The following is a 16,452-nucleotide window of genomic DNA, read 5'->3' on the forward strand; positions in this document are numbered from 1 at the left end:
ACACTCCAGGACTTGGTTTCTAGTGGGAGAGATGGCTTAGCAGTTAAGAGCAATGGTTATAGCCTTTAATCCCAGCACTCTAAAGGCAGAGGTTGTCCTGGTCTACAGAGTTCCAGGATAGCCAGGCTACACAAGAGAAACCTTGTTTAGGGGGCGTTTAAAAAAAAGCAATGGCTGCTTTTGCAGAGGACCCAGGTTTGGTTCCCAGAATCCACGTGGCTGCTCACAACCTGTAACTCCAGGGGAACTCAATGTCCTCCTCTGTCCCTTTACACACAGTGCACAGACATACATGTAGAAAAAAACAAAACAAAAAAGCCCCAAAGACACCCATACAGATAGAATTTTAAAAAAAATTTTTTTAAGCTGGGCACGGTGGGACCTTTAATCCCAGCACTCAGGAGGTCAGCAGCAGGCTGATCTCTGAGTGTAAGGCCAGCCAGTGAGTTCCAGTCCAGGACAGCCAGGGCTACACAAAGAAACCTTGCTTTGAAGAAAGAAAAACAAAAACAATTTTTCTGAGGACTTGGTTTTTCTTAGCTCGAGCCCACTAGGACTTCCAGAGTGACGCGGGGAAGCACACTGCTGGTGAGCGGTGGCTATGAGGTGGACTATTCCATCTGCTGGCAGATACGATCAAGTAAAGCCTCGGCCAGCAGGTAATGTCTTCCTCTGTAGGTTAGGTTCCAATCCCAACGATCCCTTGGGCACTTTGTAACCTCCAACTGTTTAAATGGCACCTCTGTTTGAGGACCGTCTGGGTATGAGGATCCATTACTGGGTTTCTCTATCCCCAGGCTCTCTAGCAACTAAAGGAAGACACAGTTTAGCTAGCTCATGTGTCCCAAGGTTTTTTTATTTAAAAACAAAATGATGAGTGTGATGGGCTCACGATCAACAGCATCACTGAACTTCATCTCCCCCCCGCCCCTTTTGTGGTTCTGATCCCTCCTCAGTAAAGGAACTCAACCCCAAAGCCGTGGTGGCTCTGGGTTCTCTATCTTTTTTCCCCTTGCCTCAGCTCACCTCATCCCCAGCAGGGCTGGCACCTCAGTTTGAATGCATGGGAGAGCCCAGAGCAGTGACAGGAACAGAGGGGAAGGCCTCACCCTCGGGGAAAGGGACTGAGGAGTAGAGTGTGGTGAAGTGTGGGCTCCCATAGCCTGGGGCACCAAAATGGGGCCCTGGGGGCCGTGGAAAGGATACAGGCCCCCCTGGGAAAGGAGACCCGGCCGCCTCATACTCTTCTCGTTGGGAATATTCGATGCTTGACCGTTTGCCCTTCTGGCGCCGGTTACAAAACCACACTCGGACCACCTAGGATGGATGGTAAAGAGGAGATGAGCTCAGGGATGCTGGAGCCAGGGTGGGGGGGGGGAGAGCCGCAGTGGGGAGGCAGGTACCACAGGTCAGGATGCGGGCACTCACATCCTTCTCCAGCCCAAGCTGCTTGGCAATGACGCTAATCTGCTGCAGGGTGGGCTTGGGGCACTGCAGAAACATGTTCTCCAGGTTCCCCCGCACGCGGTTCTCAATGCTCGTCCGCTTTCTCTTGCGAGCCTGCATCAGGGTCTCTGCTTTGCAAATCTGGGCAGGAGTAGAGGGATTGACAAGAGCAAGCTTAGGACTTCGCTGGGCAACAACCCCACACTGAGGTGTGACTCAAGAGCAAATTGCTAAGGGATATTGACTGGATGTGGCCCCAGAGGCAGGGATTACTACAAGGAAAGAATCCTGGAAGGGGTTGGTGAGACCTAGATCTCTGTCTGAGCCTTTCTCAGCAGAAAGGGGTTGGGGGAGGGACCATGACACCATATTCCATCTGGGTTGGGCTGCTAGCCTGGGATGAGAGTGAACCAGGAAGAGAGAACCTGATTAGCAAATGTTAAGGCTTTGGGTTCCAATCCTCAGCACTGAAGAAAAAAAAAAAGAGAAAAAGAAAAAAACAAGACACAGAACCGCTGCCTCTGGTCAGAGAGGAGTCTCAAAGGAGGAATGGAAAGTGGCAGATGGGATTGTACCTGGAAGACACTGTGAACACCCCGGGGGGCCCTCACCTCCTGTAGGTTCTCATTGTTATCGGCTTCCTCCACCCACTTCTCCAGCAGGGGGCGCAGCTTACACATGTTCTTGAGGCTGAGCTGCTGGGCCTCAAAGCGGCAGATGGTGGTCTGGCTGAACACCTTTCCTGAGGGGGAGACGGACAGGGAAAGTGAGGCAGCATGCAGGGCCCCAAAGACCCCCTCCTCGAGAGCTCCACCTTTTCCCAGAGGCAGTCCAAGTGTCTAATCCCCTCACCTCTACGGGTGAGGGAGAAGTAGCCCATTAAACGCCCTCCCCTTGCACCTACACTGAGAGCTGTACCAGCTGTGGGGTCAGAACATGCTGAGGGAAACCCACCAAAGAGAACGCCCAGGGTGAGCCCTACGTCGGCCTGGGTGTAGCCCAAGGTGATCCTCTTCTGCTTCAGCAGCTTGGCAAACTGCTCTAGGTCCTCCTGCAGGGCTTTCAGGTCCTGGGACTGCGGTGAGAGAGGCCTTGTGAGTCACACCAGCTGTCAGTCTCTGCCACTGAGATCCACATACACACACACACACACACACACACACACACACACACACACCCCACACACACCCAGAACCCAGAACCCCCGTGGTCGCTGAAAGGTCCCAGCACCCCAGGCTGCCCACTAAAAATAAATGTCACTCACTCTATCCCTAGGTGACGGGGTGGCTCCTTCCCCAGCAACTGGCCACATCACTACCCAGAGTTCCATGCATTAGAACACCTGTCCAGTACCCCAGCAAATTCCTATCTGCTAACAAACTACTCAAAACAGCCCCATTGGCGAACTGTTACCCCAGTTTCAGTAAGTTTTAAGACTACAGAAATAGCCAGGCACTGTAGAGCCAGCATGTAATCCCAGCACTCAAGAAACAGGCAGGAGGACCACATAAATAGTTGCTAGCTCAAAACAGAACTGAAGAGTATCAGATCCATTGGGTCCTAAACTCAATACCCTCTCCAGCTTGCTTTGAAGTTCCCAAACTCCGACATGGTACACGTGGAGATACTGAAACGGGGACTCGCTTGGTAGCCGCCGCCCTGCCCCAGTCTCTCAAGCCCTGGGACAGCAGGATCCATCACTGTTCAGCTGCTTCACAAACCACACAAAGTGGACAAGTGCCCTGGTCTCGTGAGCTGACATTTCAACATGTGAGGAAAAACCCTCGCTAACTGGAGTGCTGTGGAGGAAGCCAAGAGGGCAGGGTGGCAGGGTGTGCAGGTGACAATCTGAATTAAGACGGTAGTCAACGAGTCAGGGGGGCCCTAGAAGCTGAGGCCTTAGCAAACAAAACCATCTGACTCACGTTTTAAAACACTGATCTGGTGCTAGCCAGACAAACTGAGCTTGACCCACAGAACAAACGCGGTGGAGAGGAAGGAGACCTCTGGCGCCCACGGGTGCACCGTGGCAAGCATGCTCACACAGCAGCACACAACAGATTTTTTTTTTTTTTTTTAAGATAAGGCAGTGGTATCGCACAACTTTAATCCCAGCACTTGGGAGGCGGAGGCAGGCAGATCTCCGAGTTCAAAGCCAGCCTGGTCTACAAAGTGAGTTCAGAGTAAATAAAAGCTAAAACACGCACGCGCCGGTGCATGTGGCTAAGGCTAGGGCAGACAGGGTGGTTGGGACCCGGTGGGGAGGGCGCAATGGATGGTCGGTTAAAGTGTCCTTTCTAAGGAGCAGATGCAGCCTGTGAGTGAACAGAACAAAAATGGCGGGAGGCATTCCAGGCTATCTCTAACCGCAGATGGAAAAGGAGGCAGTCCTTTGGTGATGCAAGTGAGCCTTGGGGGGAGGAGAGGGGCAGGAGCCGGTTGGCAGAGCGCAGGTCCAGGGCTGAGATCTGCCTTAGATGCTCCAGTTAAGGCCGGCCAACCCAAGGGACAGGAGCAGCAGCCAGCCAGGCACCCGCCCCAGTGCAGTTCCGAATCCTTCCGGAAGGTGTTTCAATGGAAAGAGATTTTATCAGCTTCAAACAAACTGATTTTGATCTCCAACCGCTCCTCAAAGACCAAGTGCTCTCTCAGCTTTTCTAAATCCTGTTTTGTGGATTTGGAATAAGGTAAAGTACGGTTCAAGTTCCTCGATTCATTAAAGTCACTTAAGACACGAGATAAACTATACTGCCTTCGTAGGGGACTCCTGGTAGCTAAGGGGACGTGAGATAATGCAGTAAACAGGCACTTAGGGAGGGGACGCCCAGTTCACTAATTGCTAAGAGGTAGGCTGGCATCTGTCCACTCACACCTTCGCTTCTAGACGGCTAATTGCTTACACTTGCTTCCAGGGCTGGCTGGAGGCCATCAGCCGCTCAGCAAAGCCTGTGCACCCACAGGATGATCTAGAAATGGCCTGGAGATAACCAAAATGGTAGGGGAAGTTGTGTTGGTTTACAATGTAAGGAGGTGAGCTGAAATGAACCAAATCTGCACCTCCAGCTCTCTACAAGGAGGTGCCGGGGTGTTCACTCGGTGTATGGGTGAGGACAGACAGACGGTAAACTTGACTGGAGGTGCACCCAACTCCACACACAGCCCAAAGCTCCTATCAGTAGCCAGTCACACCCAAGCTTTGGAGTAACAATAACTCCAGGATAAGCGGTGTTTTCACCCTTGGGCCGTGGTTGACCCTAAGGCCAAGGTCCTGACAAGGACCCAAGTCCCCAGAAGGGCTAAGGGCAGTGGGAAAAGGAACTGAACCCCAACACTGGTGCACAGACAGTGAGCGACATGACAAGGGCCAGGCCGGAACCATCCAGGCCGGTTTCCGATTCTTGGAATTCTGGCTTCTGGTTCAAACCTTGTCCTGCTTCCCCGGAGTAGGCAGCCACCACAGGCCCTCCTTTGCTAGGATGCAGGCTCCCAATTCCCTTCTGGGCTGCCTCCTCCGGCGCAGCCACGTCCCCTCGACGGCCCCAGGCCCATCTCACTCACCTCCTCAAGAGCTGGTTCCACCTTCTCCACCTTCACCACGGCACTGGGGCGGGCGGTACAGGGCGCAGGGGAGGTCCGCTCTGAGCTGCTCTCCACTCCTGCGCCTGCCTGGCCCTCAGGCTGCGACGTCTCCAGGCCGACTTGGGGCACTAGACCTAGTCCAACCTGAGGTCCACAGTATGCCATCCCTCCACAGAACTCATACGGCGGCGGGCAAGGGGAGAGCCCCAGCACCTCTGAGCCTGGCCCGACCCCGGGCCCGATCCCAGGCCCAGCTGGAGGCCCTTGGAAGCTTAGCCAGGTCCGAGGGTCCACCCAGCCCGGCTCCAGGCCTCCTGACCCATCACCCCCACCAGGTGGGGGCGAGAAGGCAAAGTCTGAAGCCAGGTGTCCAGCCATGGGGAAGGCGGGCACCCCAAGTCGGGGGCCTGACGGAAGGAGGGCTCACCCAGGGACTGCTTAGCCCCTCTCCTCCCCTCCCTCCCCAATCCCACCCTCTAGCCTTGACCTCTGGCCCCGCCCCCTGGATGGGTGGAGAGGTAGGCGATGGGGGTGGGAGAAACTGAGGCGAAAGATGTTTGCCTGTGTCTGGAAGCGGAAGGCTGGGGAACAGCCTGAGGGGGCCACCTTTAGGGCAGGACCCCAGGGGGTCTTCATTTTCCACCCTCGACGTCTACCCACCCCTACCGTGGGCGCCCCCGAACACCTCAGAGCGGACCACCGTCCCTTCCACACCTCCACCTTCCTCAGGAACCAAGTGCTTGGCTCCCTCATGCCTCCACAAAGCCTCCTGGTTCCGTCCCTCTGCCCGTCGCAGCGGCTCACCCAGCCATCCTCTCAGAGCCTCGTTGGTTGAGTGTCGTGTCCCCAGGATTTCCGGGGCCCACCGCTCAGTTCTTTAACCTGCACGAGTGCACTGCCAGCTGCTCACCCATCTAGAATTCTAGAGTCTAGGAACTGGTGAGGCCCAGTACTCCTCCATGTGTCCGGGGGCAAGTGGCAGGCAGGACAGGACGGACACTCCATGCCCAGTCCTCCAGACTTCAGAGGCTCCTCACCACGGGGTCCCCCAGCCCCAACCCCACACGTCCCCACAGAGGTACGGGCTCCGCATTCTCAGCGGAGAGAACTTTCCAACCTAAGTTGTCTCGAGGCAAATGACAGGCCAACCAGGGACTCCCTGCCCACGCTGTAAGAAGACCTGCACTCAGGCCCGGTTCCCTCACAGTCATTCCTCAGTAGACTCGATCCTCCCTCCCCCCACCGCCCCATCCCAGGCCTCCAGCCTAGTTCCTGGGTGGAGAAGCCCAAAGGGTGGGAGGTGTGTAGAAGAAGAAAAAAAATATCTGACTTCAGGTTCAAAGAAACCTGGGAGGGACTGGGGGAGGGTCAGGACAATGGCCTTGGCTGGACAATCCTGGTCCCCAGAGGGGGCAGCTCTAACCCTAAACAAGTGCTCAACCCTTGAATGGGCCTGGATGGCTCCCCTGGGGACAACTTCCTGCTCCCCCCAACCCCCGCCAGCTCCAGATCCCTCACACAAAATTCCCCTCGGAGCTATCCAGCAAGCTCTCCTCCCCAATCCCTCAAAGACTGAACCTCAGACCTAGGTACTCAGCTGGCCTTCCTCTAGGACTCTGGTGTCCAGCCTCGTCACCCACCCCTCCCCCAGCCCCCCAGGCCGAGGGATACCCCTTTGTTTCTGAGGACTCGGCTGGAGGAAAGATGCTGAGGGATGGGATTAGGAGGAGGGTGCAGGAAGCCTGCCTTAGCTCTCCTAGAGGGATTTTCTGGGCCTGGTCTGAGAATCCTCCAGGATCCCACTGCTGGCCTGGTGCTTAGTTGTGTTTGCAAGAGAATAGCCCTCAGAGTGCCTGTCTGCAAGGGATGATGTTTGTCTGTCTGCTCCGACAGCTTGCCCTAAATGAAGGCCCCAGGGTGGATCGCACAGCCCCCAAAAGGCTCTGGGCCAAAGCACCCCACAGTGTAGACAGCCAGACCAGAGTTCTGAGCCTGGGTCCTGACCTCCGCCTGCCACTCCAGGGCCAGCCCTGCCTGAGGCTGTTTTAGGGTCAGTGGCTCTAGCTACCTTTGGGGGCCTGAGTGTTCCTTGGGGAGTCTCCTGATGGTAGTCAGCAGTCTTCGTATTTGTTTGTTTATTGTTTGGAGATGGAGCCTTACTCTATAGAACAAGCTGGCCCTGAACTCATGGCAATTCTTCTGCCTCAGCCTCCCGAGAGCTGTGATAAGTGGGATTACAGCATGGGTAACGACCTCACCCAATTCTCTGAGATTTTTTTTTTTAATTATATTGTGTGTGTGTGTGTGTGTGTACGTGTGTGTGGTGTGTGTGTGTGTGTGGTGTGTGTGTGTGTGTGTGTGGTGTGTGTGTGTGTGGTGTGTGTGTGTGTGTGTGGTGTGTGTGTGTGTGTGTGTACACCGCAGTGCACATGTGGAGATTCCCTCCTTCCACCTTGTAAATCCAGGTTGTTGGGCTTGAAGGTGGCAGGAGCCTTTACCCCAGGGCCATCTCTCTGGCCCTCTCTGTGACTCTTTGATTTACGCTCCCTCCTGAATCCGCTTCATGTCCTTCACTTGCCCATCTTCCTAGTTCTATACATTCACTGTGGTACTTTCCGTAGCCTAGCGTGAAGATCTACAGACCATGAGGCTGGTGCTGAGTTCACAAGGCAGCCAGGAACTGCCCCCTAGGCAGATTCAGGGAGGGTAGGACGAGAGGTGACCCTCCCCACCCATCTTCTCTGCCCCCGGGACAGAGCCATCACACACCTTTGTCATGCATTTACCTGCCGTCTGCCCTGAAGACTCAGCCTCCCGGGGGGAGGGGGAGGGGCAGGCTCGAATCCCCCACACCCAGCTCCTCCACCAGCCGGCCTCCAAGGCCTGGAGAGCTCTCTCCACAGCAGGCCCAGCTCCAGCTCTGCTCCCCCTTTTTCCCAGCGGCCCATTCCGACTCCACACCAACCATGTTTCATGAATTATAATGTGTGGTTGCTCTAGGTGGTGACCCACCGGCCTAGGCAGGAGGCACATTCTGAGTGCTTGGCTGCTTAGTGTCAGGCTATCTGAGCCAGGCTGGCCCAAACATTCCTAGAGTCTAATGCTGACCTTAACAGAAAGTTAAGTTTGTCTGAAGTCCCAGCAAGTCTTCTCAGAACTGGCCGGAGTTGAGGCTCTCTCTGGCCTGGCAGTGTGCCATCAGCCCGTTGGCCCTGGAGATCAGAAGGCTGGTGACTAATCTGACCTGGCTTCTGGCCTCCTGGGTGTGGTGGTATTGTGTTCCCCCAAAATATTGTGCACCCCAATAAACTTATCTGGGGTCAGAGACAGAACAGCCACAATATTAAACATAGAGGTTAGGCAGTGGTAGCACACGCCTTTAATCCTAGCAGTCCAGAGGCAGAAATCCATGTGTTCAAGGATACAGCCAAGCATGGTGACTCGCGCCTTTAATCCCAGAAAGTGAGCCTTTAATCCCAGGGAGCGATGGTAGAAAGCACAAAGGTATATAAGGCGTGAGGACAAGAAACTAGAAGTATTTAGCTAGTTAAGCTTCAGGCTTTGGAGCAGCAGTTCAGCTGAGAGCCATTGGGATGAGGACACAGAAGTTTCCAGTCTGAGGAAACAAGACCAGCTGAGAAGTTGGCCAGGTGAGGTTAGCTGTGGCCTGTTCTATCTCTCTGATCTTCTAGTGTTCACCCCAATACCTGGCTCAGGTTTGATTTTATTAATAAGAACTTTTAAAATTCATGCTACATCTGGCGCCCAACGTTCGTGGTCCGAATTCATGAAAAAGCTGCTTGCCTGTGGCCTTGTGGGCCCCAACTCAGGCCCGAGCTACACTCGGCGGGTTGTAGTGGTGCACACCGGTTGGATTTGCTGAAGGAGGCAGAGGCAGGAGGATCCCGAGTTTGAGGCCGGCCTAGGAGGCTTGCTAAGGAGAAGCTTCAGCCAGGACCCAGCCACAAACGGCGGTGGGACCATGGAGGCAGCGGCTGCTGCTCCGAGTTGCTGGCTCCTTCTCATCGTGTTGGTGACTGCGGTGATGCTGCTACCTGGGACGAAGGGTTTACTGCTGCTTCTTCAGAGAAGAATTGTCAGGACCATCATGTTACAAGAAAGCATCGGCAAAGGTCAGTTTGGAAAAGTTTGGCAAGACAAATGGTGGGGAGAAATTGCTATGAAGATTTTCTCTTCTAGGGAAGAATGTTCATGGTTCCGAGAGACAGACATTTATCAGACTGTGATTGCTCAAAAAATCTGCAGGGAACCATGATCACGCCTAACAGCGACTTTGAAATCTTCAAAAAGAAAACGGGACTCCACAAAGACAATTCCACATGGACTATGGTAAAGCATTAAGCTGATTAACACCAAGGAAAGATTGACTTTGGACTACAAAGTGTTTAGGACAATTTCGAGATGGCTAGATGAGATGATCCAGCCTGACAGACTACTTGAACAAGGATTTGAAACAAGCCCTGAACTTTCCTATTATGCAGAGACTGAACAAATGATACAGGACTTGACAATTAACCCAAAATTTTTCTTTTCAAGATTCCCTAAAGATATCTTCACCCCTAGAAAGCAAAAAAAAAAAAAAGAATATAGATATGAGATCATCAAATCTACTATGAGAAAAAAGATAAAGAAATAATAGGATAAATGGGTAGATCACTGAATCTACACTAAAAAGAAAAAGGGGAAGATATAAAAATGATAAAAGGTAGGTTACTGAATCTATTATGAGAAGAAAAAATACTTTTAAAAAGGAACTACTTGTTTTAAATAAGATAAGTAATGAAAATTTTTTGTCTGAGTTTATCAAATGTTGCTGGATTGGACATTGTTAATATATATAATCGAGTTTTTTGTCTGAATCTGTCAAATGTTAATGGACTAGACATCGTTAATGTAATCTTTACTGTGTATATTGTATATACTTATTGGATATAATTTTTCTTGTATTAGTTATAAGCTTTTTTTTAATTTTAGACAAAAAAGGGGAAATGTTCACCCCAATACCTGGCTCAGGTTTGATTTTATTAATAAGAACTTTTAAGATTCATGCTATACCTGAGTCTTAGAGAATCATCATAGTGTGTGTGTGTGTGTGTGTGTGTGTATGTGTGTGTGTGTGCGCGTGCATGTGCGCGTGTGTGCGTGTATGCGCGTGTGCGTGCGTGTGTGTGTGTGTGTGTGTGTGTGTGTGTGTGTGTGTGTATGTGTGTGTCTGTGTGTCTGTGTGTGTGTGTATGTGTGTGTGTGTGTGTGTGTGTGTGTGCGTGTGTTTTGAGACAAGGTCTCCTTATGTCACCATAATATCTTAAATCCCTCAAATTTAAACCAAAATGTATTAACTCTCCATCTACACCCTATTTTAGGGTCCAGTCAAGATCTGTCCCAGAGCTCTGTCTAGACAACCTGGGAAGGCAGATGAGGCCCACACTTTCCAAGCCAGGGTAGCCCACTAACACGGCAGAAAGATATGATGGGAAGCCAGATGTAATCCCAGGCCTTAGGAGTCAGAGGCAGTAAGACCAACAGTCCAAGGCCAGGGGCTGGAGAAACAGTTCATCATCATTTAAGAGTGTATGCTGCTCTTCCGGAGGACCCTTTTAAATTCAGTTCCCAGCTATACCTAACAGTCCCTTGTTGGGTGGCTTATAACCTATAACTCCAGCTCCAGGGGGACTCAAGTCTGACCTCTGTGGGCATCTGCAGTCACATGTACACATCCACACACGGGCACACACATATACATGTGTTTTGTTTGTTTGTTTGTTTCCAGAAACAAGGTTTCTCTGTATCCTTGGCTGTCCCGGAACTTGTTCTGCAGACCGGGCTGGCCTGGAACTCACAGAGATCCACCTACTTCTGCCTCCTGAGTGCTGGGAATAAAGGCAGGTGTACACCATGACCACCCGGTTTGATTTTTTTTTAAGAGAGTTTAAGGCCAACCACAAGAGTCTCCAGGCCAGCTTGAGCCACAGGAGACCTTGTCTAAACCAAAATAAACAAAGGCTTTGATGGGCAGCTTTGGTACTGGGAGCCCAGCCAGCCCTCACTGATTCTGAGGTGCAGGGTGACTGGAAACTCAGCTAAAAGGATTCACATGAAGGAGAACTAGACCAGAGCTGGGAAACTGCTTATTTTAGCTTCTGGGTTCTGTCTCCCTATGAAGCAAAAGGAAGAGAAGAAATGGGGAGCTGCAGAGACGTGGGCTCAGCCAGCCCTGGCCCTGCCAGAAAATATTTTCCTTTGATCATTTACCCGGCTTCCTGTTGGTCAGCAGCCGCCCCCTCCAACTGCCCTGTGGGACCAGCAATTTCTCTTCACAAATCCAGATGTTTCTGTCCTGGTTGTCAGGTGAATGGGAAACGGGAAAAAGCCACAGTTCTCATACCAGCTTGGATTCCTTGGCTGACCACATCTCCCTTTTCTTGTCTAGGTTTTCTTGCTAACCAGAAAGTCTTGCAGGAGACTGAAGCGGAGCATGGAGGTGGCTCAGTGACCTTAAAGTAAGTTAGGCACTTGCTGAGCCGAGCCTAACAACCTGCATTGGATCCCTGGGGCCCACATGGTAACAGCATGTTGTCCTCTGACCTCCAGAGGTGTGCTATGAAACGTGGGTGTACACACACACACACACACACACACACACACACACACACACACACAAAATGAAATAAAAATTTAAAAAGACCTAGAAGGTAAAAGGTCAGTAGCAGAAAGATCGCTTGCAAATCAATGTGCTTGAGTCCCTGAGTTCAATCCCTGGCTCTACAAAAAATTAAAAAAAAGGAAGGAAGGAATAGAAGATGGATAAATCCACTTCGAATAAATGAATTCTAGATTTCCTTTCCTTGTTCTGAAACAGTTACATATAGTAGAGGCTGCCCATGAACTCCATGTAGCCAAGGACCTTGAATTCCTGATCCCCCTGCCTTGCCAGTACTAATCAGCATAGTAAAAAAATGCCTTTTAGACATGTACAAATAGCTCAGTCAGAACCCTACTACACCCAAGGCTGCACCTGACAACCAGCACCCTGTGACATCACTCACTCAAGATAACCAGCCCCTTTAATTTGTTCAGCACCTAGAGAGTCTCCCCCAGGATCCTGACCCCTCCAGTCAGAGACACTGTTAGAGCCTGGACCTGACCTTCAGCTAAGACATGTCGCACAGGTGAGCAGCCTTGGGGAGAGAGGCTTAGGACTGGAGTTAGGAACTCAAGAGTGTGAAGGTTGTGTGATGTGACCCTTAGCATAATAAAATACAACCTTTATCATACTAACTACGAATATCTGCCTTTTTACTCTCAACACCAACACCAGTGCTGGGATTACGTGTGTGTGTGTGTGTGTGTGTGTGTGTGTGTGTGTGTGTGTGTGTGTTTTCACTACAATGCCTGGCCTAACTCACCATTTTCTTCCAACTTGGAAAGAAAACTGCTGACTGCTGTCCCATTCCCACAGACCCCTGCCCCCCTCACTCCGAGCCTGTGTAAAGAGGAATTTGGCTTTGGAGAGATGGGAGGGGGACCCGGTGAGATGAAAGCATCTTCTCCTCCACATTCCACCTCCTGGCAGCAGCCTTCCCGGGAAGGCCGGCAAGGTCTCCTCTCAAGTCTGATCAAGCTAGACAAGAGCAGCCTGCAAGCCGGGCGGGTGTGGATTTGGGTTCCGCACTTGGATGCCCATGAGAAACACTTCCCAAGCTGGGCAAGATGTCAGAGCCTGTAATCTCGCGCTCAGAAACTGAGGCAGGAGTAGGAGAAATCAAAAACTAGCCTCAGCTACACGGTGAAACTCTGCAAAACACAGAGAGGAGAGACTGGGAGGAAGGGGAAGGCTCAGTGGCCGTGCCCACAAATGACCTTTCCCGCGGCACTCAGTTCCAATGCTGTGAACAGAACTACCGCTCCTGCCCTTTTACCTTGATTGACATGCCAGGGATCCGCCCATCTCCACCCATATCCTGTGCATGCAGTAGACAGTACAGATACTGTACACAACTTTGGGAGTCTTTTTTTTTTTTTTTTTTTTTTTTTTTAAACAGGGTTTCATTGTGTAGTTCCTGGCTGGCCTAGAACTCACTTTGTACACCAGGCTGGCCTCCACCTCCTGGGGATTAAAGGCGTGTGCCATGCCCAACCCAAGTTTTGAGATTCTTCACATAAAAGAACCTTCAGACAAGCCAGAATGGAGCGAAGTCAGTTGTTGACAGGAGGACAGATGGACGCACTTGGGAGTCAAATTCAGGCTTTAGGGGAGGCGTGCACCCATGTGCTTCAGCCTGTGACCGACTGGAGCTCCTGGAGTTACACTGGCTAAAAGAGGTGGTTACAACTGAGGCTAAAAGAGAAAGGGGAAAAAAAAAGTATAAAACTTTTATCACAGTTAGGTAGGCGTGGTGGTGCATTCCTTTAGAGGCAGGTGGATATCTGAGTTTGAGGCCAGCCTGGTCTACAGAGTTCCAGGACAGCCAGGGCTACACAGAGAAACCCAGTCTTGAAAAACAAAAATAAACAAGTAATTTTTTAATTAAATTTTTATGGTGTGTGTGTGTGTGTGTGTGTGTAAGCAGAGGAGGATAATGTTAGGCAGCGCTCTGTCTCCTCCCACCAAGTGGGTTCAGGGAATTGAAGTCCTGGTTGTTGGATTTGGCAACAAGGGTCCCTCCCCATCATGCCCAGAGGCTGAAAGGGAGTCCTGTGGCTGGCCTAGGACCCTGCTCTCACAGCCCCCCTGGAGACCCCTCAGTACCTCTACCCCCCTTCACTATCCTCTGCCTGTCACATGTTCTGTGTGCCCAGGCCAGAGGGACCCAGATCCCGGTTCCTAGAGGGGACTTTCTGCTCTGGGTCATGACAGCATCTCCTGTCTTCCCTTCTCTGTAACTCTGCCTGTTTCTGATTTGAAAAACTCCATCGTGCCGAGAAGGGCATCCCAGCAGTTATAATTACATGATGATTTACCCTGGTGCTCTGGTTTCCTGGTGGTTCACAGACAACCTTGGTCTGGAGGGTGACTCTGTTATAAAAAAGCCAGGCTGTAGCTCTTCCCACCTCCCCAGATACCTGGGATTCCCTTCTCCACTGATGGACACTCACTCATTCTCCCAGATACAGCTTCACTGTCACATGTGTGCCCAGAAAAAGAACCAAGCTGTACTCCATCCTGTGTCCCTGCAGCCAGTGGCTCCCTCCTGCATCACCCCAGACCTCCTTCAAACCACCTCCTCACCTTCCTATCCAGGAAGAGGGAGATAATAGCCCATACCCCCAAGGGAAGATCAAGTGAGGCTTGCTTAGAGATCTTCATGCTTAGACTCTGATCAGCATCCCCTTAACAGGGTCTCACTACATGGCCTAGAACTTTCTGTATAGACCAGGCTGGTCTTCCTGTCTCTGCCTCTGAGTGCTGAGACCTAAGACATGTACTGCCATACCCAACCCTGCTCTGATTTCCTGAGTTATAAGTCAGAAAGTGTAACTTTTTTTTTCAGCTTGTGCTCTCCATTACTTTTGCTCTCAAATCCAAGAGAGATGTCCTGGAGTTTCATTCTGGCAGAGGGTGGGGATGGGGTAAAACTAAATGAGATGGGCGGGGGTATAGCTCATTGGAGAGTGTTTGTCTAGGATGCAGAATGCCATGGGTGGGTTCCAGCCCCTTCCAACCACTACCATACAAGATTAAAAGGGACAATCCATGCAAGTATATGGGAGTGTGGCTCAGTGGTTGAACACATGCCAAACACACACATGGCCCTGGATTCAATCCCCAATATCGCAAAGAAAACAACAACAAAAACTGTACAAGAGAGAATTTGAGGGTTAGGACTGGAGAGATGGCTCAGCTGTTAAGAGCACTGGCTGCTCTTTCAGAGGATCCAGGTTCAATTCCCAACACCCACATGGCAGCTTACAACTGTCTGTGACTCAAGTTTCAGAGTTTCTTCTGTCCCACAGGGTCACACACATACACATATAGGGTATATAAGCTCACGCAAGCGCACACACACACACACACACACACACACACACACACACACACACACAAATAAATAATTTAAATAGCACGTGTTGCTCTTGGAGAAGACCTGGGTTCAGTTTCCAGCACCCACATAGTGGCTCACAAACATCTGTAACTTCAGTTCCAAGGGATCCAATGCCCTCTTCTGACCTTTGAGGGGAACAAGCATGCATATAATATACATATATGCAAGCAAAACACTCATACACATAACATAAATAAATCTAAAAGAACAATAACAATCAAAAAGAACAATTTAAGCTGAGTGCATTGACTCACATCTGTAATGCTAGGAGGCAGAGGCAGGCAGACCTCTGTGAGTTTCAGGCCAGCCAGTGATGGATAGTGAGACCCTGTCAAAATGGGGTTGGTGTGTGTGTGTGTGGGGGGGCGGCTCAGGGGGCTAAGAAAAGGAGAAAAAAGATGTAAGCCAGGTGTGGTGGCACACGCCTGTCATCTCAGTACTGGGGAGGCTGAGGCAGGACCTCACCTAAGGCCAGGCTGATCTGCAAAGCAAAATTCTGTCTTCCCAACAGAAGTGAAGTAAATTGTGGGGGCTAGCAGCTGCCGCTGGGAGGCGCCCCATTACTGGTAGAGTGGCGCAGAGCACTCAGTAGGCCCAAGGTTATCTGCTAGTTGGAAACAAGGTGATGTGTGCTAGACATAGCTGTGCTTAGGAGCCTGTCTTTACAGCTGCTGGAGCAGGGAGAGGGGACTCCAGGAAGGGAGTCGCTCCTGGGTCAGGCTGGATTAGACTTCTTTTCCTATAGGGAAGGCTAGAGGCAATGGCTAAAGGGATAGAAACCTATCCTTGAGCAAAGAGGGCTGGTCATCCTACCCTTTCCTGTATCCATATCCAGGCCTTTGGTACCACTCGGGGGTAACTAGGGAAATCAGGGATGAAATCCTCAGGCAGAAGAATGGAACCAGGATCTCAAGAAGAGTGGAGTCCAGAGCCCAGCACCAGACCCAGCACAAAGCAGAACAGATCCCATGCAGAGGATGATAAAAACAGCTCCACGTATTTTGGGAAGTTTTTTGTTTTTCTTTGCATTTTTTAAAAACATAACTACTGGTCTTTCTTTCTTTCTCTCTTGAAATTATTATGTATACAATGTTCTGCCTGCATGTATGCCTGGATGCCAGAAGAGGATACCAGATCTCATTATAGATGGTTGTGAGCTACCATGTGGTTGCTGGGAATTGAACTCAGGACCTCTGGAAGAGCAGCCAGTGCTCTTACCTCTGAGCCATCTCTCCAGCCCCTGCTTTCCTTTGTTTTATTTTGCTTTTAGGTTTGTGAGGGGGTTAATTTTTTATTTTTTCATTTTTTAAAATTTTTGATATTATAATATAATCACCTCACTTCCTCCCCTTCCCTTTCCTTC

The 16,452-nt window shown here is 50.9% G+C and overlaps 1 protein-coding gene across 1 annotated transcript; it reads right to left on the reverse strand.

Moving 5' to 3' along the window:
* Positions 1–849: 849 nt before the first annotated feature.
* Pou5f1 (POU class 5 homeobox 1) lies at positions 850–5,403 on the reverse strand. Its single transcript, XM_006997310.2, has 5 exons — positions 5,005–5,403; positions 2,401–2,521; positions 2,058–2,188; positions 1,429–1,587; positions 850–1,317 (listed from the first exon to the last, which is right to left on the reverse strand). The coding sequence occupies exons 1-5, from the start codon at positions 5,401–5,403 to the stop codon at positions 1,051–1,053; spliced, it is 1,077 nt and encodes a 358-aa protein (XP_006997372.1). The 3' UTR covers positions 850–1,050.
* Positions 5,404–16,452: the final 11,049 nt, after the last annotated feature.

The sequence above is a fragment of the Peromyscus maniculatus genome, chromosome 21 (assembly GCF_049852395.1).
Source record: "Peromyscus maniculatus bairdii isolate BWxNUB_F1_BW_parent chromosome 21, HU_Pman_BW_mat_3.1, whole genome shotgun sequence".
Lineage (NCBI taxonomy): Eukaryota > Metazoa > Chordata > Mammalia > Rodentia > Cricetidae > Peromyscus > Peromyscus maniculatus.

What these genes read in the sequence shown, in the direction of transcription:
- Pou5f1 (XM_006997310.2), bottom strand. Translation starts at nt 5,403, where the DNA reads ATGGCTGGACACCTGGCTTCAGACTTTGCCTTCTCGCCCCCACCTGGT. An exon ending in TGGAACCAGCTCTTGAGGAG is followed by an intron (nt 2,522 to 5,004) that starts GTGAGTGAGATG and finishes CTCTCACCGCAG; the next exon opens with TCCCAGGACCTGAAAGCCCT. An exon ending in ACAATGAGAACCTACAGGAG is followed by an intron (nt 1,588 to 2,057) that starts GTGAGGGCCCCC and finishes ACTCCTGCCCAG; the next exon opens with ATTTGCAAAGCAGAGACCCT.